This window comes from Tauraco erythrolophus, chromosome 18 (genome assembly GCF_009769465.1).
Source record: "Tauraco erythrolophus isolate bTauEry1 chromosome 18, bTauEry1.pri, whole genome shotgun sequence".
In the NCBI taxonomy this organism is placed as follows: Eukaryota; Metazoa; Chordata; class Aves; order Musophagiformes; family Musophagidae; genus Tauraco; species Tauraco erythrolophus.
The window spans coordinates 166,506-191,435 of NC_141482.1; the positions used below are offsets into that span (position 1 = coordinate 166,506).

General features: G+C 50.1%; 1 protein-coding gene across 1 annotated transcript; it reads left to right on the forward strand.

Moving 5' to 3' along the window:
- Positions 1 to 433: 433 nt before the first annotated feature.
- LOC147527448 (A-kinase anchor protein 1, mitochondrial-like) lies at positions 434 to 22,266 on the forward strand. Its single transcript, XM_086623122.1, is given in 12 exon segments — positions 434 to 589; positions 2,490 to 2,584; positions 11,330 to 11,874; positions 13,870 to 14,003; positions 15,442 to 15,568; positions 16,141 to 16,271; positions 17,986 to 18,163; positions 18,852 to 19,006; positions 19,626 to 19,692; positions 21,129 to 21,202; positions 22,003 to 22,068; positions 22,207 to 22,266. Coding segments are annotated over 12 exon segments (1,788 nt in total).
- The last annotated feature ends 2,664 nt before the right edge of the window (positions 22,267 to 24,930 follow it).

Below are 24,930 nucleotides of genomic sequence, written 5' to 3' on the forward strand. Positions count from 1 at the left end.
GGCCATTTGGGGAACATTGAGTGCCCATCTGGGATCCTTGGGGCACCCATCCCTCATGCCTGGGCTGCCCAGCTGCCCAGGGTGGCCATTTGGGGTGTGTTGGGTGCCCATCTGGGATCTTTGGGGCACCCATCCATAATCAGGTGCCCACCTGATGGGGGTGCCCATTCGAGGTGCATTGGGTGCCCACCTGGGATCCTTGGGGCACCCATCCCTCCCAGCTGGGGTGCCCACCTGCCTGAGGTGCCTATTTGAGGTCCAAGGGGCACCCATCCTTGATGCCTTGGCTTCCCCACTTGGGTGCTCATCCATCTGATGACCCCCACCAGGGCCGTGTCCCCCTTTTCTCCTGCCCCACAGATCTCCAGGCTGCCGTGGAGGAGGTGCTGCTGGCCCTTCAGAGTGACTCTTCTACCTGTGCTCCACGTTGCCCATGCCGGGTGTTGAGGCCCTGCTGCCCGCCATCGAGGCGGCCTCTGATGAGCCTCTTGGCTCCCACTACTGCACTGGTGTCACCGCCAACTCCAAGGCCAGGTACATCTACACCTCCGGCACCAGCGGAGAGGTTGTGGGGACAGGAAGCCTAAAGGTGGGAAGATCTGCTCCTTGGAGAATGGCACCTAGGAGGGTTTGGGGACAAGGGGTGAGCACCCAAAGGAGGTGGTCCCCTGTGGGTTGGATGGGCGAGGTGGCACGGGTGAAGTCAGGAAGGCCGGAGGGGTCTCATGGAGACCTTTTTCCCACCCCGACCATCATGGATCCACCTCGGCCAGGTTCCTCCTGGCTGCGTCCATGCAAGGGTTGGGTTTTTTAAAAAATTCCTTTAGAGTGAGAATTGAGCACTACAGATCTGAGAAAGCCTGGCTGCTAGATAAACCCTGTTGATGGAAACTCTCCTGAATCTTACAATTAGCGTGGCTACATACAGCACTGTGGGAAAGTCACAAACGCAGTAGCCCTCTTTGGAATTTGATGAGGACAGACGCTCTCGGTGTTGCTGTCAGTGTTTCAACAAAGTCACCAACAGCTCTAACAGAAATGGAGCTGTTACGGAGTAACTACCATTTCATCAAAGAGTAACTGACCAAGAGAGGAAACTAAGAGAAAAATAAAGGAATATCTAGGAAAGAACAAAATGGCAGAATTTGGGATATTTTGGCCTGAAACGAACTAGTTGAGCTGACTAGAAAAGAGCTGGCGTTGAATTATTTTTTTTGACAAATTCAATGACTTGTCATGCAGCAGAGTTCTTCTCGGTTGCTTCCAGGCTTTGCGGCTTCCCCAGCTCTTCCAAACAAGCTGCCTGTCCGACACGGCGCTGTCTGACAGAGGTCACCTACACGGTCCGGGCCGTCACCGCTGTCCTGCCACCCGATCGACGGCCTGAAGCTGCTGCCAGGTCCCTGCCAACGTGCAGCAACTCCACACCTTCAGCGCAGACCTCGCCAGCCTGCTGTCCAACAGGTAGGGAAAAATCTCTGCACTTGCTTTTCAAAAAGATAGTTAAAAGTCATACTTGTAAGCATTTTTCTACAATGCTCTGTCATGTGTATGTCTCAAGTGAGAATTAGATGGAAAGTGTAAAGTCTAAAAGGAAGAAAGACCTTGAAAGCAAAAAGATTTTCTGTTTGCTGTTCCTGTCCTTCCTCCAGATTTTGAGCGTCCCCTGGTGACTTTCCAGACAGCCTCTCTGCTGAGGTTAAAGGAGGTGGAGAAAAACATTTGTCCACAGCTGGTCATTGTCAGGCTAACGTTGATGTTATTTTTAATGAAGCAAAACCAGGACAATGACACCAAAGCACTGAGAACTTGTCGAAGAGTAGCATACTGGGCCTTGGTCTCATGTTTTCCCAGGTTAAGTTTTAAAGTCCAAGATCAGTCAAAAGTTTTGTGTAGAATATTTCATTCTGCTCATACTATTTTCATATTGTATTTTTTTTTTTCTTGGTTGACTTCTTTATGTTGGTTTTTTTTTTTTTTTTAGGCACTGAAGACTAGACAGTACAAAAGTCTTGGCTCATTCCTTTTGTCTAAGATGTTTCTGCTAAAATTTTCAGTCTCACTGAAGTGTTTTTGTTCTTCAGAGGACAAGTTGAAGCAAATTATTGTTCTTTTCCTTAACCTTACCTTGAATTGGAAAAATCATGTGATAGATTATTTTTTGACAGGTGGTGATGTGCTTGGGTTTTTTTTTAATTTCTCTAAAACTTCTGAAACTCAGAAGAGAGTGACACTTTCTGTGAACTAACTAAAGCTCAGTTATTCAGTTCTTCTGTTCTTCTGTATTTTTAACATACGTGCACATATATTAGAATAAATATTTTTTAAAACAAATAAATTGATCTTCAGATCACCTGGGAGCTAGTAATGCATCTCTGGGATTTAGTTTCCAGTGTGACTGTTGGAATGTTCAATCAGAGCAAGCGATGGAACGTGGCACAGCAAACACAAGCCCTGGCAGTCTGATAACTGCGTGTGAATTCCTGCAGCGTCGCTGCCGTGTTCCCCACCCGCCCACGCGGACCCTCTGGCTGCCTGTGCCCGCCCTGCAGCTGCCACCTGCGCCCACGGCAGCGTTTGCCAGGTGAGTGTCGCCTACGGAAATCACGGGGCAGCGCAGGAGCCTGTGGGAATGAGCTGCAGGTTTATGGACTTGCGGAGTGAAGGATGTAAATTTGGTCAGTGATCTGCCTGAGAAAGTGAAAGTGGTGCCGTTTACGCATGCCTGTTTCAAAGAGCCACTGAACATTAAACGGGCAGTTTTGTCATTCTAGTGAGGCCTCAGGGCAGCAGCACAGTGGGTGTCCTCATCAGTGGAGTGGTTTTTTCTGTATAAGTTATTTTGCTTGACTTCACCACAGTGTGTTTTAGTTAAGGAGCCTACATTTTTCTTTGGACTAAAAGAGATCCTTTAGTATTATGAAAACACTGGGAAACAGCTCCGCGTTTTTGTCCCAGGCAGCTTTCTGCAGTCCTGCGTTTCCTTTCATGAATGACAAAAACAACGGTGCCTTTTGGAACTGGCCGCACCACAGAGATGTCTTATTGAAGAGAACTACAGTACTTCCTGTGAATGCTTTATGGAACTCCAGTGGAAACTGCACCTTATTTGGAGGGCCTGCCTTATCAAACATCAAAAGATCTGCAGTCAAAATGCAAGGACTTCCTTTTGTGTTTCAGCGTAATGCAGGTACTTTTTTCTTCTTCACAGAGGACAAGCAAAGCGAGTTATGCTTATTTGTGTTGAAAAAGGATTGACCTCCCCAGGCTTGATCATCCAGTTTCCTGTTTTGCAAATATCAACCTGTGTCTTCTGTTCTGTTTTTTTTTTAATATGTAAGCTTATCCAAGTTGGCCAGATTGTGGCCAGGATAGCATGTTGGTTGGTGTAAGGATATAAATAGCCACTGGCCAATCATGCCATTGATACTCTAGTATCTATTTTTCACGCAGTGCATCTTTGTCCTCTCACTTTCATCATGAGCTGCTTTTTCATCCAGGACTCGAGGATGAGTCTGAATGATGGGAAGTCACAATCCAATAACTTCTTCTCTCAGAAGGCTGAGATCAATGTTTGGGACAGCAGATTATTCCAAAGGAGTCGTCAAGTGTGGTGGTGTGGATAGATGGGGAGATAGTATAGATACACTGTCCAAATGGTCTAGTAAAAATCATTGTTTGGAGAAGCAAGTCCATGGGCAGCGTGTGGAGTCAAAGAAGATTTCGGCCACTTCCTAGTGGATGCTTTGATAACACAAGTCTAACCAGGGAACTGCCAGTCAAAGGCTGCTGGTGCATCTGGGCAGAGGTTGCTGGAAGGCGACCCTCTGTGTGAGCAGCCCAAAGGCAAGCAGTGCCATGGAGCAGTTCTGCCGGGGCAGTAACTGGCTGCCTCTGAGCAGGAGAACACAAATGCCGTACAGAATGGATCAACGAGACTTCTGGAGATGTCCGAGTCGTAGTGTAGCACAGATCATTTCTCCTGGCACATGGCGACAGGGGCTGTGCAGACGGTCGGGAAGACAGCAGTTTGCCTGTGCTTCTCACGGAGCTGCGGAGAATCGTCTGTTCACCTTCTGTGTGCTGGGGGTAGGTACTTCCCCAAACTGCTGAGGGCTGCAGCCAGCTACAGCGCTGATCATCCTGCTCTGCACAGATCCTCAAAGGCATCAACCCTGGCTGACGATTTTCTGTTTTCTTCACAAAAAATAGAACTTTTGCATTGTCTTGTTCCACTCAATATCTTCCACTAGTTGCAGGAATTCAGCGTGATGCTGTTGACAGGTAGTCTGCAGGGCAGCTCAGGCTGTTTGATCGTGCTGTGGCCTACTGGAGAGTACTGGCAAAGTCTATGCAAAGTCTGTGTTTGATCTGATACAGCTTTCCTAGTCGGTGGTCTTGTGGCTTCTTGTTCTCTAATTTATTCATCTTTGGAAGTAGCATTTTACTGACTGTTACCTCAGCCAGAAGGTCTGAGGATAATCGAGCACTAAGGACTAATCCTTCATACCACATCTCTTCCGAAATAATATTGTATTTTAAATATACTTAAATTTCTGATCAACATCATTATATGACTCCTGTTTGTCAGAAGACATTACCCTTCCAGTGTGCTTTAACTCTGAGTCATCTCCAGAAGAAAAAGCAGCACAGGCACTGGCTGTTACAATGTGATTTGTCATCGCATGTGGGCAGGACTTGCTGCTTTTGAAAAACTCTTCATTGTCTTCTTTCTGCTTTAAAAGTTCTTTGATTTATACAAATTCTACTAAAAAAATATCATTGGCTGGCTTGCTGACTGTGTCCTGTCATCTTGTGATGTCATTACAGTGAAATATTTCAGTAGCATTCAGACATGCTTTGCGGTGGCAAAGGCAGCCTCTGCAGGTTCTCCAAGAAGTGTTTCTGACCTGAAGATCTACAGGGCTTTCATGCAGATTTATGCAGACTTTGAGTGGTGCATTTGTGGGATGCTGTGTCATGACAGGAGTGTCCAGATGTGGGGCTGTGAAAGACAGAGCAGTTCGACAGTGTTTGTTTTCATGGGTGTCTGACCTCCCACTCATTTTGGGCCTGGAGCATCCCTGGGAATCACCCCTTGTGTGGGTGCGTATATGGACAATCACTTGAAGAGGAAAAAGATGTCAGCAGTAAGTAACCGTGAGTTCCTCCAGTTGTGTTGTCCATCTGCACGTTCACAGCATGCATCCCTTTTTCTCTTGCTTGAAAGTCTTGTGGTTTGTGCTGGTTTTGTACCCAACGAGAATGCTTAAGTTTCAGAAGAGCTGAAAGCAGGCAGGTTTGCTCTGTCATTTTCTGTCCCACATGTGGCACGTGAAGGGAGGGGTTCTAAGGTACCCCCAGGGTGCTACTAAGACGAGGAGTCTCTGGTTTGAACGCTTGGGCATGCTTGCACCTGCAGTGCAAAGGGTGTGCAGACAAAGCATCTGAAGGAGCACACAGCTGCTGGTAAGTAGCTGCCGTGCTCTCCAGGATGGACAGCCAATGGATACCGCAAGCGTGCCAGGAGTGAGGTGGTCAATGAAAAACAAGACAAAGCAGTAGCCTCATCACACAGCTCTGTCAAGTCGTTTGAGCCAGGTCTGTCGTTACTGATACACGTGTTGGTAACAGCGAATGCACCTGGATTTGTTCTGGCTCGTTCCTTACAGCTGGTTTGATAACTGAGGGCAAAGCTCCGGCTGTGAGGACACGGACCCTGACTTTGTATGGTGTAGTTTTCTGATTTCATGTTTTGCTTAATGGGACATCTTGTTAAGAGCTTGAGTTTCAATGTGGCAACCTTAATTCTGAGATAAAAACACTTATTATGATAAAGCATCTAGGCAGCATTCAACACTTGTTAGATGTCCTTTTGGAGTAGAGAAGAATTGTTGTTGTTTTGTCCCTATAGTGATTACAAGAAAACATTGAGTGATCTTTGGTGTTTTTTCTTTTTTTGTTTTGATGTTTTTTAAGGAGAATACTAGTGTTAATTATGAATCCAGTACATCAGAGGCAGAAGAGCGCCAATCTATTTCAGGAATTGAGCCTTTGAACACTTCTGTGGAAGAGACAGATCCAACTGTAACACCTAGCAGGAAAAGAAAATTCATTTCAGATGAGGAAGAGTACCTTGGTAAGAAGAGATTCTACATGTTTTTTAGAGATTACTGAGACAGCTACTCTGAAACTGTTACAGAAAGGGGAGATCAGAACAGTCTAGTTCTTGTAACTTCTCACACTTGTGTCTTCTCACACTCCCCACGCCAGCTTCTCACACTCCCTTTTCCTTTTTATCAGCATTCTTCCTCTTTATCGGTGTTTCCCAACTTCATCAAGAACACAGGCTGAAATCATCAAGGTCAAACCCCAACTGTAGCTGTGTGTATGATTCCACACCATCCAGTTTGAGATCTTGCTTGCCTGGCTCCTTTGGATGTTTGTAGCTACTGAGTCCTGTTTTCTGAGCTCTCACCTCTGGATGAGGTTTGTTTTGGTGGCGTTACACCAGGCTGGCCTGGGAGCAGGGCGTGGGAGTGGCTGCGGAATCTCTGGTGTTCGGGATTGTGATGCAACAGCTTACAGGCCATTGACCTGCGTCCAGAGGAGGGCCACTGAGATGATCCGAGGGCTGGAGCACCACTCTTGTGGAGACAGGCTGAGAGAGTTGGAGCTCTTCATCCTGGAGAAGAGAAGGCTCCGGGGTGATCTTATTGCAGCCTTCCAGTACCTAAAGGGGGCCTACAGGAAAGCTGGAGAGGGACTTTTTACAAGGGTATGTAGTGATGGGACAAGGGGCAAGGGCTGTAAACGGAAAGAGGGGAGATTTAGATTGGATATAAGGAAGAAACTTTTCACTCTGAGGGTGGCGAGGCACTGGCACAGGTTGCCCAGAGAAGCTGTGGCTGCCCCATCCCGGGAAGTGTTCAAGGCCAGGTTGGATGAGGCTTTGGGCAACCTGGTGTAGTGGAGGGTGTCCCTGCCCATGGCAGGGGGGTTGGAACTGGATGATCTTTGAGGTCCCTTCCAACCCAAACCATTCTGTGATTCTGTGACCTCCCAGATCGGGCAGGACCTATGAGAAGGTGGTCCGTCCTGCGCGACCTCAGACGAACTGTCTGCAGCCTCTATCTCTGTATGAGAAGCAAAGAAGCTGCAGTTCGGATCTGGCAGTGCCATGTGCCCATTCAGCTTTCAAAGTGAAAATACTTCATGCCAAGGACAGGCCAACTAAGTCTTTCTGTGTCTGTTTCTGTGCAGTAATTTCTCTTATTTTAATCTTAGTGATAGGGCCTCCAGTTCTCTAGGTTTTTGTTCACTCCTGTTCTTATGCCTCTATAAGGCAAAGCATGTGCTACAGGTTATTTTTAGCATGGAAAATTTTAAGAGCCCACGTGGTCCCATTTAGTTTTAACTGCCAGCCTCGTCCAGCTCTCTTTCACCCAGATGGTATTTATTTCCCGAGTGCTGTATCGCTAACTACAGGGTTTGCAGGAGGCGTCCTGGCCTTGCTGTGGAAGCTGCGTTTCCAATTTAGCTGCCTGCTTGTTCGCTCTGTGATCCTTCAGGATGGTCTTTAATTCCAGCCCTGATCTCTACTGCTTTAGGGGTCTGGAAGTGTAACCTCTCAAGTGCTGGGGCAGGAGGGAGGTGGAGGAGGCAGGGACCAGCAGCACTCTGGGGCACGGGGGCTCAGTCACTTGGCAGTTGTCCTCGTCTCTCTTCTTGTAGAGGCTTGGAGCAGCTTGCCCCAAGAGATTTCTTGTGCATAGAAAGCCCTGACAATCTGGAGCGAGTGCTTGCAGAGCTCTGCTCTCGGACCTTGAGAACGAATTATCTGGCGTCTCTGTGCACCTCGTGCTGCAAATGTTTCTGACCTTCTAAGGGTGCGTGTGCTGAAGGGTTGTTGTCCTGCTGGAGGAACACGGTGGCTCAAAACTGCACTGGGACCCTAATGTGAATAAGTGGACTGTCCTTGACTTTTTTTTTTTTTTTAAGGTGTGTGAGTCTGTGCGTTCATCCTTGTCCTCATCTCCCTGATCTTTACCAGGAGTTTTTCAAAAATCAAGTCAGGATACACATTTGGAGAGCTGACTGACCCCTACTCTCCCCTTGGTGTCTTAATCCCATCCTGACCTACTGTGGGGATTATTTCACAAGCTGGAAAAGTCTCATGTCCCAGCTGTGGCTCTCCAGCCATGCCTTGACATAGGTGTGACATTTAGAGCGGATTCCTGACGTGCCAGAAGGAAGTGGCCGGTGGCACAGGGTGAATGCGTACAGCGTGAGCTCTGCACCAGCTCAGCTCTGTGTTTGGTGCGGGGCTGCGTGGGGCCCTGCGTGCTGGGAAACAGCGCTGGGGCGTCCGGCGATTCACGCTGGTTCTGGCTTTTGTGAGCTGATGGTATCCAGCCCAAAGCCTCTGGAGATGCTGTGTGTCCTCAGCTGGCTCCTCCTTCCCGGAGAGTGCCAGGGCTGCCGGGCTGGGCTCCCTCCGGCTTGGCCATGTTCCTGGCCGTGTGATGTGACAAGTTGCCGTTTTCTGTTCTGCTGGCAGGGAAATCCCAGGCTTTCTTCCCTCCGTGTGTTTAAATGATCCCATTGCCCCTGCAGTCCTGATCTGGCTGTCAGACTGGCAATGGAGGGAGGGTTTTGTCGCTCTTAAACGTGTTGGAACACGCATGTGGGCTTTAGGGGCTCTCCTGTGGAGGAAATGAAAGAGAATTATGTGCTACGTCTTACAGCCCTTTGGTTGAGCGGGTTAAAAACCAGCCGGCTTCCAGGCGTCACATCCAAAGCGACGTTGTGACCAGCATAGCAAAATGGGCCACCGAAGTCTTCCGATCATGTTTATGCAAGGAGATGTCCGTTGGTGTGGATGTGCCCTAGCCCACCCAGAGCTTTAGCGTGTCGTCTGGCATCTCGTGCAGAGCCCCTGCCTTTTACCCCTTTTCGTTGGTGGAAGGATGTGGGATTCCCGTTTATCACAACCACTGACAGTGTAATGCAGCTCCTGATAAATGGAGTCGAATTAGAAACATGGAGTTAAACGAGCTTCGCAGGGAGCAGTCAGCCAGCCCACCAGTCTCCACTGATCTAAACATCACAGAGGAGAGAAGGTCTATTTTCAATGGCATGAAAGTTTAAAAGGACTCTCGGAGCTGTTTGGTCTGCCGGGCTTTGGGACAGGCCGGTCCCTCTGTGCTGCCTCTTCCCGCGCTGCAGAGCTGCGTGGGGCTGTTGTTTGTGCAGTTGGTGCAACTTAATAGGGAATGGGGTGATAATGGGGCTGTTTAATCAGGAGAGCTTGCTGGGAATGGGCTTATGTGAGCTACCTGGAGTTTGTGGCACGCCTGCGAGACAGCTTGTAGGGTGGTTCTGCATTAGTTATAGCAGCTTCAGCGGGCAGCAGATGAGCACTCGCAGTGGCTCACGGTGAGCGGTTGTGCCGTAGAGCACAAATGTGAACCTTCTGTCTTCGGAATGTACAGGCTTCACCCTTTCCGTTTACCGAGTTCCAAAACCCAAATTATTGCAGAGGTTTGTTGTTTTTCTAATTCCAAATCTCGGATGTTGCTGGGAACCAAAAGCTCATCCTCACCTGACTGTATAAAGCCCGGCCGGCGCCCGAGCCAGCTTGGATCGAGTCGTGTGTTTGCTCCTGTGGGATGGGCAGGTGCGACTGGAGGAGGTGAGAAATCTGGAGTGAATATTAAATTATCTGAGGCTCGGATGCCCAGTTTGAGCCTGAGGGATGTGTGTTTTTGTCCTCCAGCTAGAACGTAACCAGCTCCTGGTGAAAATCGAGGCCCCGAAGGAGAGCTGTATTTGGAAGCTGTGGTCAAACACTTGCTCTCTCTTGTTTTTCCTCTGGAGACAGACTAAGCATAGTCGACAGGCTGACTTGATTGTCTTCTCCTGCCTAATAAATATTATGCTTCTAAAGAGGAACTAGATAATACTCTGTCAGTTGGTGTTTCCCATTTCTGGGACTTTGCTATCTCCTGAAAACAATCTCTATTTCTGTTGCTCGTTGGGAAGTCTTGAGGCCTGTTTGAAGAGGAGTCTGCTGTGTGTAAGCATCGTCAGACACGTGGTGTTTTGCTTTAGTTCCTGCTCAGAGAAAATATAAACTGTACGTGCTTTGCAGCGAGGCAGTTTTGGGGATGCGGGTAACTGTTCAGCTCCGTGTTCCAGCTGTAGGCTTTCCCTAAGGGAAAGGAAAGGCCCGTCAGCCCTGCCTTGTGCAGCCCAGGCGAGGCTTTGAACGGCGCAGCGTGCCTGGGACGGAGTCTCGGCGGTGTCCGGAGGGGAAGGGTTCACACTCTGTCTGGAGTAAAAGAGACAGCGTTCAGCGCTGGAGAGCCAGAGCGGTAGCGGCTGTCAGTGTCGGCCATTTAGATGCAGAGCGAGCTCTGGAGCTGGGTTCCTAAGTCTCTACCCAGGCTGCTTTTGCTGGACACATACTGCCATTATAAGGGTGCTATAGCGTATTTCCCACCTTCACTGCTGTGAAATCTTTTAGAGAGACTTCTGGGTATTGGGAGCCACTTGCTTCATCAGGCCGTGGTTGCTGTTTGTTTCGGAGCTCCTGCACTGGGCGCATAAGGTCCGTGGAGTAGCTGCGTGTTGCTGCTCAGCTCCTGCTGGGCTGCAGAGCTCTGCCGCGTGCCCGCACACCAGCAGCGCTCCGATGGGAACATTTGCAAAGCACTTCACCTTCTGGCAGTTGTCCTGGCTGAGAGAAGTGTGTGTTGTGAACCTGTGAGACTCTGGGCAGTGTGATGCTGCATTTCAGGCAGAGACCTGGGGAGACCTGCAGCGTATGGAGTCTGGGTCTGGGAATGCTGGTGGTACAGCGGTGCTGTGACCCCAGCCCGAGACCGGAGACACGTGCGGTGCTGGATGCTGTCCCTGTGTGTAGTTCTGACCTGCAAAGGTGAGGCAGGAGAAGGAAGATGAAATTGTTTTAAGTGTCAAGGTGAGGGAGGTAAGGTGAGATTGATGGCTAAGCGGTGAGAAATGCCCAGATATCCCTCGTCTTGGGTAAGATCTCGTGCTGTGGTCTGCAGGCAGAGCAGAAATGTGAATCTCAAGAGCGGCTGGAAAACAAGCCTGTTCCTGCTAATAGAAATACCTCAAGGCATTTATGAAACTTCAGCCTCCCTCTTATCTTCCCTGTGACCATTTTAATGTGGTGTCTGTTTCTCCTTCTAGATATAGTTGCTGAGGCTCTAAAAATGTCTTCACGCTTCCGTAATATCATCCTATGCACTGTCCCTGGAGTGCTGGCACTCCTTGGCTGCTGGTGGGTGTATTCCCGCAGAAAAAACCCTACAAGCTCTCCTGATGAGCAAGCTACAGTAGGTATTGAAGAGCAGCAACAGGAAGAAGTCCCAGAAAATGATTTGTCACCCAAAACAGAAGCAAGTGTTCCTCAAAGACTGCCATCGGCATCGATGACCCTGACACAACAAGACTGTCGGATGAAGAACCGTGTCTGCCGTGAGTCCCAAGTAGTTGATCAGACTCCTGTGGAAAACCATGGAGAGTTACTGCAAGAATTGACTTTGGTTACGGAGGACTCCAAGCACAGCCCATGTGCATCCGAAGGTGGGAAAAACGTGGAGGACCTATTGCAAAACACAGTGCTGTCCATCGCTTCAGGCCAGCATTCGGACTCACTGAGCACATCTGCAGCTGAAGACACATCTGCTGAGCAGAGCTCAGCACCAAGTGAAAATCCTCCTACTCTGAAGCTGTCTGGAGGCAGTGAAGTGCCATACAGCAATGGCATACTGAAAGAGGATGGTCCAGACTTGCACCAGGAGTGTAGCAGGGCAGCAGGAGTGGGTGGAGATCGCTCAGACGGTAAGGGATTTGAAAATCCTCCTCCAAAAACATGATGAACAAGCATTTCGTGTTGTAACCCTTCTGCTTCAGAACGCGTTCAGATAAATCCTCTTCGTGTGTAACTTCCTGGTAGATGAATGTTTAGCCCTCGTGCAGTTGGGGATGTGTTTGCTCTCAGAATTCCCATCTCTGTAGGATCCAGTGTTTGCTGGGCGATCTCCAGGGTATGCTGCAAAGGGGTGAAGCGGCAGCTCCCCTTCCAGCACAGAGCTGGTTGCCTAAAGCTCAGCCTGTGCCTGAGTTGCCCAGTGGAATGGAGCGTGTCTGGACGTGGGCCAGGCTGTCGAACACCTTGCTGCTTTGAGACCTGCTCATACAAATGGTTTCTGCCCCATTTCAGGCAGCCTCTAGGAAGCACTGGGTTCTTCTTAGTGTTTATGGGCTGCTGCTGAAAGGCAGCTGCCAGGCAGGTTTCTGAGATGCTGCTGGGTGAACCAGGGAAGGGTTCTGATGCATTGTGATAAAATCAGTTGGTTGCAGACCAATTCCCTGAAGCCTTTTTGCTTGGAAGGGTAGGTGCATGCCAAGAAATCCCAACAGGGAGCAACATTCATGGCGTTCCCCCATCTGTCTCTGTGTAGCTTTTGCCTTCTCCATCCTGGCTGATGTGTGCCTGGCACAATACAGAGCTGTCTGAGCAAACGTTGACCTGTGTGACCTTGGGGATGGATGTTAAAATCCTTTATAGGATCCTATGGTGCCAACAGCCCTTAATGATGGGGTGTCTTTTGTAATTGCTACAACGTAGTTGGGACACTGCTTGTTGCGAGACTTGGCGATTGAGTTTGCCAACAATTAAGAATTAAACCCACAAAACGTTTTCACTAGTGAGGGTAACCACAGGAAGAAAATGGGTTTGCTGTTTTGTGAATGCCAGTGTGACAAGAAGGTCCAAGAGTGTGTCCTGCAGCCTGGTGACGACAAGGGCCAAAAGCTCTGCACTGAGACAGCTGAAGGGCAGGGAGAGAGGATGGAGCAGGTCAAGTGGATAATGTTGGATAACAGGTCCTACAGCTGGCCTTCACAGCCAGGCTGAGAGACTTAAATCCTCATCCTTGTCTAGGAAGTCTATGGCAAACAGCTGCTTGGACGTTCCAGGCATCTGTGCTGTGTTACTGGTGAAGATGAGGCAAATGTAAAGCAGCTGCTGGGTTCATTTTTCCCTTTGGTCTCGCACTGTAGGGTCTGAATACTTGCGAGTGAGTATCTTCATGCTTCTGCTTGTTAATCTGGAGGAAGGATACACTGACTGTATCTGGGATCTGACCAGGAGGAAACTTTCTGAGTTTGTCCCCCTCCCCAGTAGAACTATTCCTGGTATCAACTGGTTTTGGGAACAAAACGTAGCTCAGCTCTGGCACCTTGTTTCTTCAAGCACATGACCAGGTTGGGAGGCTGGCAATCCCTAACCACAGCTAGTAGTGGGCACAGCTGGCACTCGGGTCCCTGTGCAACCCTTTTTGGGGCAGGAACGTGCCATCAGTGCCAAGAGAAGATGAACAGGTTGCACGTCCCCCTCTGCATGCTGAACAACCCGCGAAGAGCCCTGCTTAAGCGGTGGGGAAATGCAAAATGCCGCGCAGCAGCTCAGCGTGGATGTGAGCAGAGCTCTCGTTCTGCTGGTGGCTTTGGCTCAGAGTGCCTTGTCTCTGCTGCTGTGTAAGGTGTCACTGTGTTTGAAGGGCTCCTGCTGAACTCGGGCCTCCTTCTGTTCCGTTCCCAGAGGTGTGCAGGTTTTTCTCCAGGACTAAGAGGAAACTTTCATATGGCTATGCGTGACGGGGCTTCACCCTTTCTGAAATACTGGACAACCTGGTACAGGAACATCCCAACTGAATGCACTGGAAGAACTCGATGGAACCTCTCTATGAAATGTTGTATTTTCATGGCCTTGTGTCTGGTAGCTGGATTGCGTGGGTTGTCTGAACGCTGACGCTTGTGCCTGTCTTGTAGGTTCGCATGTAAATTGCATGGATTTCGTGGACAGTGGCTGTGCCATGAGGAAGACAGTGACTCATCAGAACTCTAAGCTGGGAGGAGAATCCAACAAGTCTGACGTCGTTATCTGGGAAATCAAGGTCCCAAAGGTAACCAGCCGCTGGCCTGCTTGCGCATCCTGCCCTGCCCTACCTAGCCATCTTCTGGCTCTTCCAGTGTGCTGCTGGCTCAATACCATCTCAGGGAGATCAATGACAAATCAACAAGGATTTGAGCGTTTAGCTCCTATTAGGACTCAACAAGAGTGAAGAGCCAGCACACAACTGTAAACAAGAGGCATGTCAGGGCTATGCCGGGGGTGATGTTGGTTGTTGGACTCTTCCACTCCAATCCGTTAGTCTGATGCTTGGAAAGCATTCAGAAGGCTGTGAGGGCACACAATTATTGAGAGCAGGTGATGAATTTTTTTTCTTTCTGCCGTGTGGAAGGGTTATGCTTCAACTGCCTGTCCAAACCCTTCCTCGCAAGCTGAAAGCTCATCTGAGCTGTTCTGTGGAGCTGCTGTGTCTGTCTCTATAGCGAGCTTTCTCTTGGGTTGAGAGAGAGAGCGTGGGTTTTTAAGACGATGTTCGTACCTTCTTCCCCACTTTGTATGTACCAAATCACCTGTGGCTGTCATGCACAGCATCGCTCTTGCAGTTCTGCTTCTCAGCAGACCCGAATGCTGCCAGCCAGGAACGTGAGCCAGCAGCTCCCGGCAGGATAAGCTGCCTCGAGAGCCTGGCTTCTGCCAGCCCGGTGAGACACATGAACATGCATTTCAGTGGATGAGTAAAACACAGGCTAAGGAAGCAGTTCTGCAGCAGGAAAATAGGTTTCAGTGGTTAGTGAAGACAGGCTGTCACTTTTCTTAAAGTAGTTAACTTGGCATTGTATAGGATTATCCACACTGACCGTGGCCCAACACTGCTGCCCTGGTGCCTGGTCTCCGACAGTAAGTGGCGGCAGGTGCCAGTGGAGGAGTAGAAGGGACAGGGCTTGCACAGATGTCTCTTCCTCACCTGGCACAGCCGCCCAGGGCCTCTGTAGTCTAATGGGCATGATGGCCTGGTTTACTCTTGTGAATTTGTCTGCTCCCTTTCTGACCTAATTAGCTTGTTTAAAAATTGTGAAAACTTTGTATTTTGTATTTGAATCAAAAATGCATCTAGCATGCTTTTTTTAAAACAAAACAAAACAAAACAAAACAAAAAAAAGTGATGTGAGACTGGGAGAGGACGTGACTTTGCTTGGCTGTAGGAAGACAGTAGCCTTTACCAGGCCTGGTTTTCTCCCATCGTGTCTTTGTGTTGCTGTCCAAGACACGAAGCGGGATCTGTCCAAGTGAGCTGTGCTGGCTGAGCTGTGTGTGCCTCGACATACCACGGGGCAGCTGGGCTCTGCGCTGCTCCAGCGTTGCCTTACGTTTATCCTGCCTGGCCCTGTGCTAGGGGAGCTGGGAACGTGGCTGAAAGAAGCCACAGGGAACAGCGGTGGTTGGTCCCTGTTCCTCTTCCTGACTGTTGCTTTCCTGTCCCTTTCGCAAAGGAATTAGTTGGCCGCTTGATCGGCAAACGAGGAAGATTTATGAACGGCCTGAGGCAAGCGTCTGGTGCCAAAATTTATGTCGCCAAGCTGCCTTCTTTCCGTGACTCCCAAGTCTGCCGCATCGAAGGTAAGTGGGATGTCTCTTTGTTGATGGTCTGATACGTAGCTCGGGGCCCTTGATTAGGTGGGCAAGGAATGTAAACAGATGTGGTGGCTTCGAGAGTCCAGTGCTTTACACAACGTTTCTGCTCAGTGCTGTCACAGCAGAGGTAGATGCCAAGTCGCCTGTGCCTTGGCGTGGGAACCCTCTATTCTAGAGGCGAGAATGCATTTTACTGTCTTTGGCTGCTGTACCTTAACCAGCACCTTTTGCAGGGTCACTTCAGGCTCAAAGGAGGAGCTCTGGGATGTCTATCAGCAAACGTGGTCCTGACTGTGAAGGATGTTAGATTAATTGTGGCTGAAAAATACCTGCCAGTGAATTGGCTTCATACTGGAGGCTAAAGCTGTTGAAACTGAGGCCTCCCAGTGGGAGCTGCTCATGTTGCTCTGATACCAGGTTACACGGCCGATCTGTTAAAACGGGAATTGTTGATGTAGTGCCGAAGGCTTCTGGTAGCTCGATTGCTTCACAAGCTGAGGGAGGGTGTCCTCAGCATATCTGTGCCACAGACTTTCTGGGGGATTTTTGTCTTCCAGGCTCCGCGCAGCAAGTCAAAAAGGTACTGAGCCTGATCGGCAAGAAGTTCAAACAGCTTTGTCTCACCAACATCTACGCTGTGCCTCCACCATCACCAATGAGACTTCATTCCCTTCTTATGACTGCCTGGGTAAGTCCCAGCTTGCTGCTCTGCTGATGTCGGGGCAGAAGGCTGTTGTGAGTCGCTGCTGTCATGGTATGCTCTGTCCACATGGCTGGTTCACAGATGCCTTCAAAAGCAGTTTGATTTGGTGTCGCTGTCTGTTGTCCAGCTTATGTAACTGTTACGGATCAGACTTATCTACCTGTTCTTCCACGACGGTTTCGATTCTGCCTGAGCTGAGAAATGTAGAATCGTAGAAACATTTAGGTGGGAAAAGACCTGTAAGATCGAGTCCAGCCATTAACCTAACACTGCCAAGTCCGCCACTAAACCGTGTCTCCAAGTGCCACATCTACATGTCTCTTAAATACCTTCAGGATAGTGACTGAACCACTTCCCTGGGCAGCCTGTCCCAATGCTTGACAACCCTTTTGGTGAAGAAATTTTTCCTAATATGCAATGTAGATCTTCCCTGGTGCAGCTTGAGACCATTTCCTCTCGTCCTATCGCTTCTTACTCGGGAGAAGAGGCTGAGACCCACCTCGGTACAACTCCCTTTTGGGTAGCTGTAGAGAGCGATATGGTCTCCCCTCAGCCTCCTTTTCTCCAGGCTGAACACCTCCAGTTCCCTCAGCCACTCCCCATAACACGTGTGCTCCAGACCCTTCACCAGCTTTGTAGCCCTTCTCTGGACACGCTCCAGCACCTCAATGTCCTCCTTGTAGTGAGTGGTCCTAAACCGAACACAGTATTTGAAGTGCGGCCTCACCAGTGCCGAGTGCAGCGGGATGATCGCGTCTCTGGTCCTGCCGGCCCCACTATTGCTGATACAAGCCAGGATGCGGCTGGCCTTCTTGGCCACGTGGGCGCATTGCTGGCTCATATTCTGCCAGCCGTTGGCCAACACCCCAGGTCCTTTGCTGCCAGGCAGCTTTCCAGACACTCTTCCGCAAGCCTGTAGTGTTGCATGGGGTGGTTGTGACCCAGGTGCAGGAGCTGGCACTTGTCCTCATTGAATCCCGTACGGTTGGCCTCGGCCCATCAATGCAGCCTGTCCGGATCCCTCTGTAGAGCCTTCCTTCCCTCCAGCAGATCAAAATGACGTGTTGATTTGCTGGCTCTTCCTCTTTCTTCCCTCATCGTTCTCTGCAACTGGAAGGATAGAGGAGAACACAGCTTGTGCTCCTGATCCCTTAACCAGTTGACCCGAGGCCCTGAAGCCTCTCTCGATTGTCCTTGGACCGTAGCAGAATGTTTCGCCAGACTCCCATTCATCTCATGGAGCTGCGTGTCTGGCCTGGTAGGCTTTTACCTACAGACTAGAGGTTTGCCTACGCAGGTCACACTTGTCTGGAGCCGAGTTGATTGTCTGCCCCCTCTGCTTAAGGGCCGCTTGGTGTGAGGTCGAAATGCCGCACTAATCCGTTGCCATTACTGATATTGTCCCTAAATCCTGAAGCTGGTCATCTCAGAATGTGGGGTGTTTTTTTCGTGATGGTATTTAGTTACACTTGGAGGAGGCTTTTATGTCAGTGTTTCCCAGAAGAGTTATTGTGCTTCTTTTGCTATATGGATACCTAAAAACATTTTTTTGCTTACATTGGGCCTCAAGAATCTCTAAAGTAACTGCGCACATAGCTGTCTCCATGGATGTGAAGACAGACTTTGTTCTGGAGAGGTGAACTCCTGCTGGGAAATTAAAGGTGAACACTAATGAGAGTTTCTTTTCTGCACATGGCAGCTGTTCCTCCCGGATGGAGTCACTGTAGAGGTGGTGGTGGCAAACCAAGTTGATGCAGGGCACATGTTTCTGCAGCAGCATAGGCACCCCACTTTCCATGCCCTGCGTAGCCTGGACCAGCAGATGTATGCCTGCTATTCTCAACCTGGAATTCCAACCCTGCCAACTCCAGTACAAGGCAAGTAACTTGTTTGCTCACAAATGGTTCAGTTGAGGAACAACTTATAGGATGATGTGAAAGCCTGATGCCCCTGAGTTAGGCTTGGCAGGTTTCCCAGTGGATAAGAACGTGACAGCTCACTTGTCATTTCATCTTTTTTTAAGCTGCTGCCATAGTACAGGTGTCGCTCTGCTCTTCCTTAGCCCACTCATCCCTGGAGCACCTCCCCAGCCACTTGGTTGCAGGTTGAAACTCAGAAGTCCACCTCGGGTTATTTCTAATCAACTTGGCATCTGGTGTATTTTTGCTGACAAAGTGTAGAACTGCTCCCGGATCTCCACAGTGTCTCCATCTGCACGTGGTGTGAAGTGGAGGGTGCATCACGTGGAAGGGTTATTGGCGCGTACTTTCCTTTTTGGAAACAGACCTCGCTATTGGCAACCAAAGGCTGGAGGGAGAAGAGCCTACCTGGGCAGAACAGCACGGTGGTGGCAGACAGACTGGAGAGTAAACTCCCCTCTCCTGTGTCCCACTGCAGGGCTGGTCTGACGGGGGGTGTGGGTGGTGGTGGGAGAAGATGGATGCAGCAGAAGAAATGCTGTTGATTCTCAGTAGATCACTGTGCAGCACTACTGATGCCTCAAGTGCTGGTTTCTGGATGTCCACTTACACTGAGCCTTCTTCTCTGTGCTCTTCTGTTTTGCAGTTGGCATTATCTGCGTGGCTCCAGGCCTGGAGGGGGCATGGTTACGGGCTCAAATTATCAGCTACTTCGAAGAGACCAGTGAAGTGGAGGTCAGATACGTGGACTATGGAGGATACGACAAAGTGAAGGTGGACGTGCTCAGACAAATCAGGTGTGTAGCTCCTCTTCTATGGCCTGAGGCCACGTCTGGGCTGAATCTTCATCAGAGGCATCCTTATCATTTGAATTGCTTATAGGGTTTTTTTCCCTCAGCTGAAGCGGGAAATGGTAGAAAGGTTTGCCTGCACAGTGGCTGTGGATTCCCTGGGAGCACAGCAAGCTCCTGCAAGGCCTTCTTTCAAGGGGAGGAGAGAGGAAATGGCGACTTCTGCCACTTCAGTGTGGCAGAACTCAAAGCAGAGTGAATTGATTAGCCAGGAATAAGATTCAGCTTCTCTGCCCCAGCTGCATTGGCCGGGAGAACCGTCTTGGATCAGGGTTTTCTTACAGGAGCCCATTAAATACTCAGTTGGGCCCCAGAGGGGGGAGACAAGCAGTGCAGCCTCCGTGATGGAGGTGGCTTTTGCTTGGAGCCCAATGCAACTTGCCACGCTAATGAGACAATTTATTGTTGCTGCTCAGATTGCTGGGAGAATAGTCAGATTTCTTTTTTTGACTGTCATCAATTTTAAACTGAATTCCTGTTAGAACAATTGATTAATCAATGTCGCCTTAAAGAATATGGGAGTAACTTAAAGCCACGTTTTTATTCTGATTGGTTCTCTTCTCTTTAAGGCCTGACTTTTATCGCTGCCTTTCCAAGGAGCAGAAGTTTTACTAGACAACGTGGTGCCACTTCCAGGTAACGGGCTCTCGACGTGCCGTTGGCACTCCTCCGGCAGCTTTCGGTGGATGTCAGCTGTGTGCAAGCAGTGATTCTGTCTAAACCTTCTCCCTCCTGCTGCAAGCGCAGCCTCTGATGTGACTAGAGCAAGGATTGGAAGAATAGTTTTTTATTCTTTTAAATGTGCTGGCATGGCAGAACCTGTCCGACTGCAGGCGAAAGATGATAAATGTCCAGGCTTTTCCCTGCGTGGAGAAGAGAATGAGTTCCTCTCCTATACAGCAAGTTGGCAGGACTGGCAGGGTGCAGGTGAAGTAGCTGCAACTACTCTGCCTTCTGCTGTCCTGGAGTAGCTGTAAATGCAAACTTAGTTTTATTCTGCTAGACAAGTACCTGACATTTTCCTACGAAAATGACAGATGTGTGTAGTTCTGTATTCAAAGACTCCCCTCCAGTCATTGGGAGAATGTCAGTCACTGCCTAGAAATGCTTTCTGGTTTGCTTTTTTTTTTTTTCCCCTTTCTTTTTCAGTGGTGCTAGAGATGCACGCTGTATTGGGGTCTGAAACGCTGCCCTTCTGGGTGTGGAAGGGGCGGCTGCAGGAGCAAGGGGTCAGGCCAGGGTTTTGCAGTGGGGTTTGTGGCTGGCAGGACTGCAGGAGGTGGATGGGGAGGTTTAAGCTGCTTCTAGCAGAAGTGAGTGTTTGGCTTTTCCCTGAGGGAATCGACCCCCTTGAGTAGTTGTGGCGTTGTAAGGAGTTCCCTTGCCGCTGGAGATGGTCTCAGGGTGGGGAGCACCAAGGAGAAACTTTGTTTTGCAGCAATTTGGTAGGAAATAAGCAGCTTTCCTCCAAAACAAAACCACTTCTGCCTGGTCTCCAATGTAGATTGTAACTGCATTGCCAAGGCCACGAGGGTTTCTGCTGCATCACAGGTGTGGGGTTGGCAGCGGTACCCCCGTAAGCTCTGCGGGCCGAGAGGTTTGAGCTGCCAGTGCTCGCAGAGTGCCTTTGGCACTGCTCAGGTGCCAGCCAGCCTGCGGAGCAAAGGCTTTTGAGTTCCTGTTTATGGCATTGCACTCTGTGCAGGGTCAGCAAAGTCCTGAAGCCCCTGAGCTTAGTTTATTAAGGATCAAAACAACTAAGGGCAGGTCAAACGTACTGCAGAAGTGTACTTCTCTGTCTTTAAAGCCTGATTCATCAGCCACTTGTGTTCACATTAGCTGAGCTCGTGGCTTTAGAAGGCACTTCATCCTTCCCTTCAGCAGCCCAGCAGGCAAAACACTTGTCTGATCTCCAGCTTAACAGACTGGTTTCAGCAAATGCCTGCAGCAACAGTAGGTGAGGATTCTCTGGCCTAACTTCTGTGGGAGGTCAGGCAAGATTAGCTGAATAGTCCCTTCTGGCTTTTAAGGCTTGTAAATCTCTCATTTGTTTTCTCCTTTTCTTGCCAAAGATGAGGATCACTTTTCCTGCGAAGCCAACGCCACTGTCAGCGAGATGACCAGAGGTGCTGTCCTGGTGGCACAGGTACATGAGAGCTGTCTGGGTAAAGCCTTGCTGCTGATTTGGCCGCTGCCGTTCTCCTCTCTGCCCTTAGCGTGTTGTGTGTGTTAAAGCCAAAGCCAGCGCCTGTAAGCCCGGCTGCTGGGCAGGGTTCTTGTTGAGAAATCTTGGTGCTGAGAAACTTCCTTGTGTAGCATCAGCACTGCTCAGCCCTGCATGGCTGGGAAGGGATGAGTGTTCCCTCCCGTTACTGATGCGGGCAGGGAGGAAGGTCACCTGAGTGGGTTTGCAGAGCACAAAGTGGCCTCTTGTCCAGCGCATCGAGCGTTCGCCTGGGTCTGCGCTGCTTTGCCGGTCTCAGCTGCCTTTGCAACACTGACATGCGGGATCTGCCCTCTGGCTGGCCAGAGGGAGAAGTGAGGCTTCTGGCAGTGTCCCAAAGGCTTCTGCGTGCAGTGCCTGGTCTCAAGGAAGAGGCGCTTACCTCCTTTTGAAGTGCTTCTCGTAGTGGCCGTAGCTATCCACGTGAATTAATTGGGACGAGTGGGAAGCTGATGCTTTTGCGACGCTCAGTCTCACAACTTCCTGTGCTCGAATGCAGCACTCGGGCGCATCGCTGACTCTAGCAAGGGCGTGGGCTTGAGGGACTAGAGCAAACTTGCCAGCCAGGTGTCCCAGCTGCCTGGTGGCAGCAGCTAGTTTCCTTCTAGCCTACACACGAGTTTAAGTGTTGAGTACCTGATCTGCGGTGAGTGACGCTGGCCTTGCATGCTCCGTGGTCCAGACCAGAACGGCTGCACGCTGATGTTCTTCTGTGTTTCCAGGTCACAAATTATGACAGTGCAACAGGTCTGCCACTGATACAGCTGTGGAACGTGATGGGAGATGAGGTATGTATGTTGACATCCCTGTTTTTTCAACACTGTTAAGAGTTTATGATCATGCAGACTTTAGTGTTTATTTTATTGATGTTTCTTGCCACTGGTTTGTTCACCTTTTCTACTTTTTTGTTTTTCATCTCCCCTTAGGCGGTGTCAGTAAACAGAACTCTGGTGGAAAGAGGATTTGCTCAGTGGCGCAGCTACTAGCAATGTCCAAGATGCCTTGACAACTCTTTCTGCAGAGAGAAGCAAAAGAAGAAATCCTGGTTCGCGCTGTTACCGTTTGCTTTGGCAACCTCGAACACGACCTCTTTACACCTGACTGCGGAGTCTTGTGGTCCATTGAAACTCGTTTTGCTCAACTGTTCCTGTTTCACTAGAAACACACACCTCACCTCAGTGAAAGGCGGGATGGTGAAAGCCATAATGGCAGATACTTTAAAGCAAAAAGTCCTCCCTGGCCTCTACTCAAAGTAGAATGGAAGCTGTGTGACCTCCAGTGGGTCCCCGCCGATGCCAAAGACCCCCGGCTTTGCCACCCACCCCACAACGGCATCGTGGGGCACATGTGGGAGCCCCCAGACAAGGTGAGGAGCCCCCCGCCATTGCCCCTGTGGCCCACACAGCCTCTGCACCGGTCCCCAAGGTCAGTGTCCCGCTGTGCCGCGTGCTGGGGGTGTGCGAGGCACCGCCGATGGTGCCAGGCGTGCTCCCACGCTTGGGTAAGCTGCAATGGGGGCTCAGCACCCCAGCAGGGTTGTGGGGGGCCCTCCAGGCCAGCACTGACACCCCCCCCATTTTCCCCACCGACACCGGTGACACCACCGGGAAGGCGCAGAATTTGCTGTATTCTGGTGTCTGGCAGCCCAGAAATGAATCTCTGCTTTCTCTTCTGGAGCAGACTGTCGTACAGCAGCCAGTGAGTCGCCGCGCTGGTCTATAGGCAGCCGCCATTGCACGTACAGGCAGAAGAGCCCCGTACTCCCGGTGTGCTCTGCAGAGAGGAGAGCCTCCCCTGCCCTGTCTGTGTGCTGCTATAGGCAGAATGTGCCTCATGTCCAGAGAGAACCCCCCCTTCACCCTCCAGGCTCCCTAGATTTCCCATGCAGGTGGATGGAAAAGCCCTGCCTCACCTGGCCAGTCTCTGCTCTGGCAGAATATGTTCTGCATCCCGACAGGAATGTGCTCTCCACATGTTCTTCATACAGCCGTTTTGTCTTCCGTATGGTGCCAGAAAGGCATTGCCCTCCCCTCGCCCTTCTGTTGTTTTCTGTTCTCTATACATCCAGGGTCCACTGTACAAGCAGACCAAAATCCCTGCCTTGGTGGTGTCTAGTCTGTGACTAGGCAGAAAGGGCATGTTTTGCCTGGATACAGTCTGTCTGCAGGTGGAACTGGTCTGTACCTGGAGAGAAAAGCCTCACTGTCTGTTTTCTGTGGGCAGAGTAGATCCTGTTGCGTGCTACTTACTGAGAAACCCAGCCTGGCTTTGCCTGTCCACGTGTGGTCTTGAGGAAGACAGCAGGTAGCGTGTTCAGTGACAGAAATCCTGCCCTTGTTGTTGGCGTGTGGCGCGTACGCAGGTGGCAGATGTTACACGTAGTAACGGGTGAGGCCTGGCGTGTGTTCCTGTGCCTGGGTTCCACGTGAAGATAGTAAACATGAGATAGCAAAGACAGTAGACATTCCCCACACGGAAAGAAATGCCCTTCCTCCCTTGGCCGTGAAACGTGCGTGTTCCACGCAGCGATACCGTGTGTTGGACGGCAAGGCAGGAAAGCGCAGCTTCCCCTCCCGTCTGTCTGTCGTATGCAGCATGGGTGCAATTTGCAAACTGTCTGTTCTGGGTGCTGTGTGTAAGTGCTGGGTGTGGGAAAATAACGAAAATTGGGGAAATGGGAGAATGTTGTCCTGCAAAGTTCAGCTTGCATCTTAAACAACTGCTGCCTCAGATTAGAGCAGCTTTGAGGTGATGGACAGTTGCTGTTCCCAGGAACAAAGTGCACCTGGAATGATAAGGTCTGCACCTGGCCGGATGGAATATGTGCATATCCTTGAGGATGTAGAGTGGTGCGGAGGCCCACGCTCATCCCTGTTAGCAGAGATAAAGAGTGCCCGGGGAAGATAACAGCATAATTGCTGTCAAGATTGCAGCTGCTTGCCCGAAGCTGAACTTTGCTTGTTATAACGTCATGTATGACTAGAGTCACTCAAGCTCCACCTGAAGGTAAAGAAATAGTATAAAGAGAAGGGGGATGTTGGGGAGAAGCCCTCCATTGAAATATCTGGGATCAGTCGACGGGCTGGACCTCTCTTCCCCCCCCATAGGAACGCCTCTTGGGTAAGAGCTTTGTGTTCTGCGCATTTACTTACCAACACCTTGCAGCTATTGAGTATTGTCACTGATCAGTTCTAATTTATGTTGTTCTAAATCAAATCTGTTTCGCAGTCAGTCCCTGTCACCGGCTGTCTTTGAATCTGTATCCTGTCATGAGCATCTGTAATAAAATTTGTTATTTTAATATAAGTTTCTGGAAACTTTATAATCGATACAATATAAGGGAGGATGACCCATTGCACTGCCGGCGGGGTCCCTGAGCAGGTCAGGCAAACACCCTCCGACTTAGTGGGCTGCCCAGGGTGGGCAGGCGGGTCAGACACAAGGGTCTCGTCTTTTTTGGGAAACTGGTAGACTGGTCGAATTGCCCCTGACTGTTACTGAACTGACCTCTCTTGGTCTGACCTTGTGTCATTCCGTGACAGCTGTGTGTATGGAGTGCGTCTCCAGAGAGAAGAAGGTGGTTGTGCTTTCCTGGGTGTGCAGACTTGTTTGTGCACAGTTAATGTGTCTTCTGAGTACAGAGAGGAGAA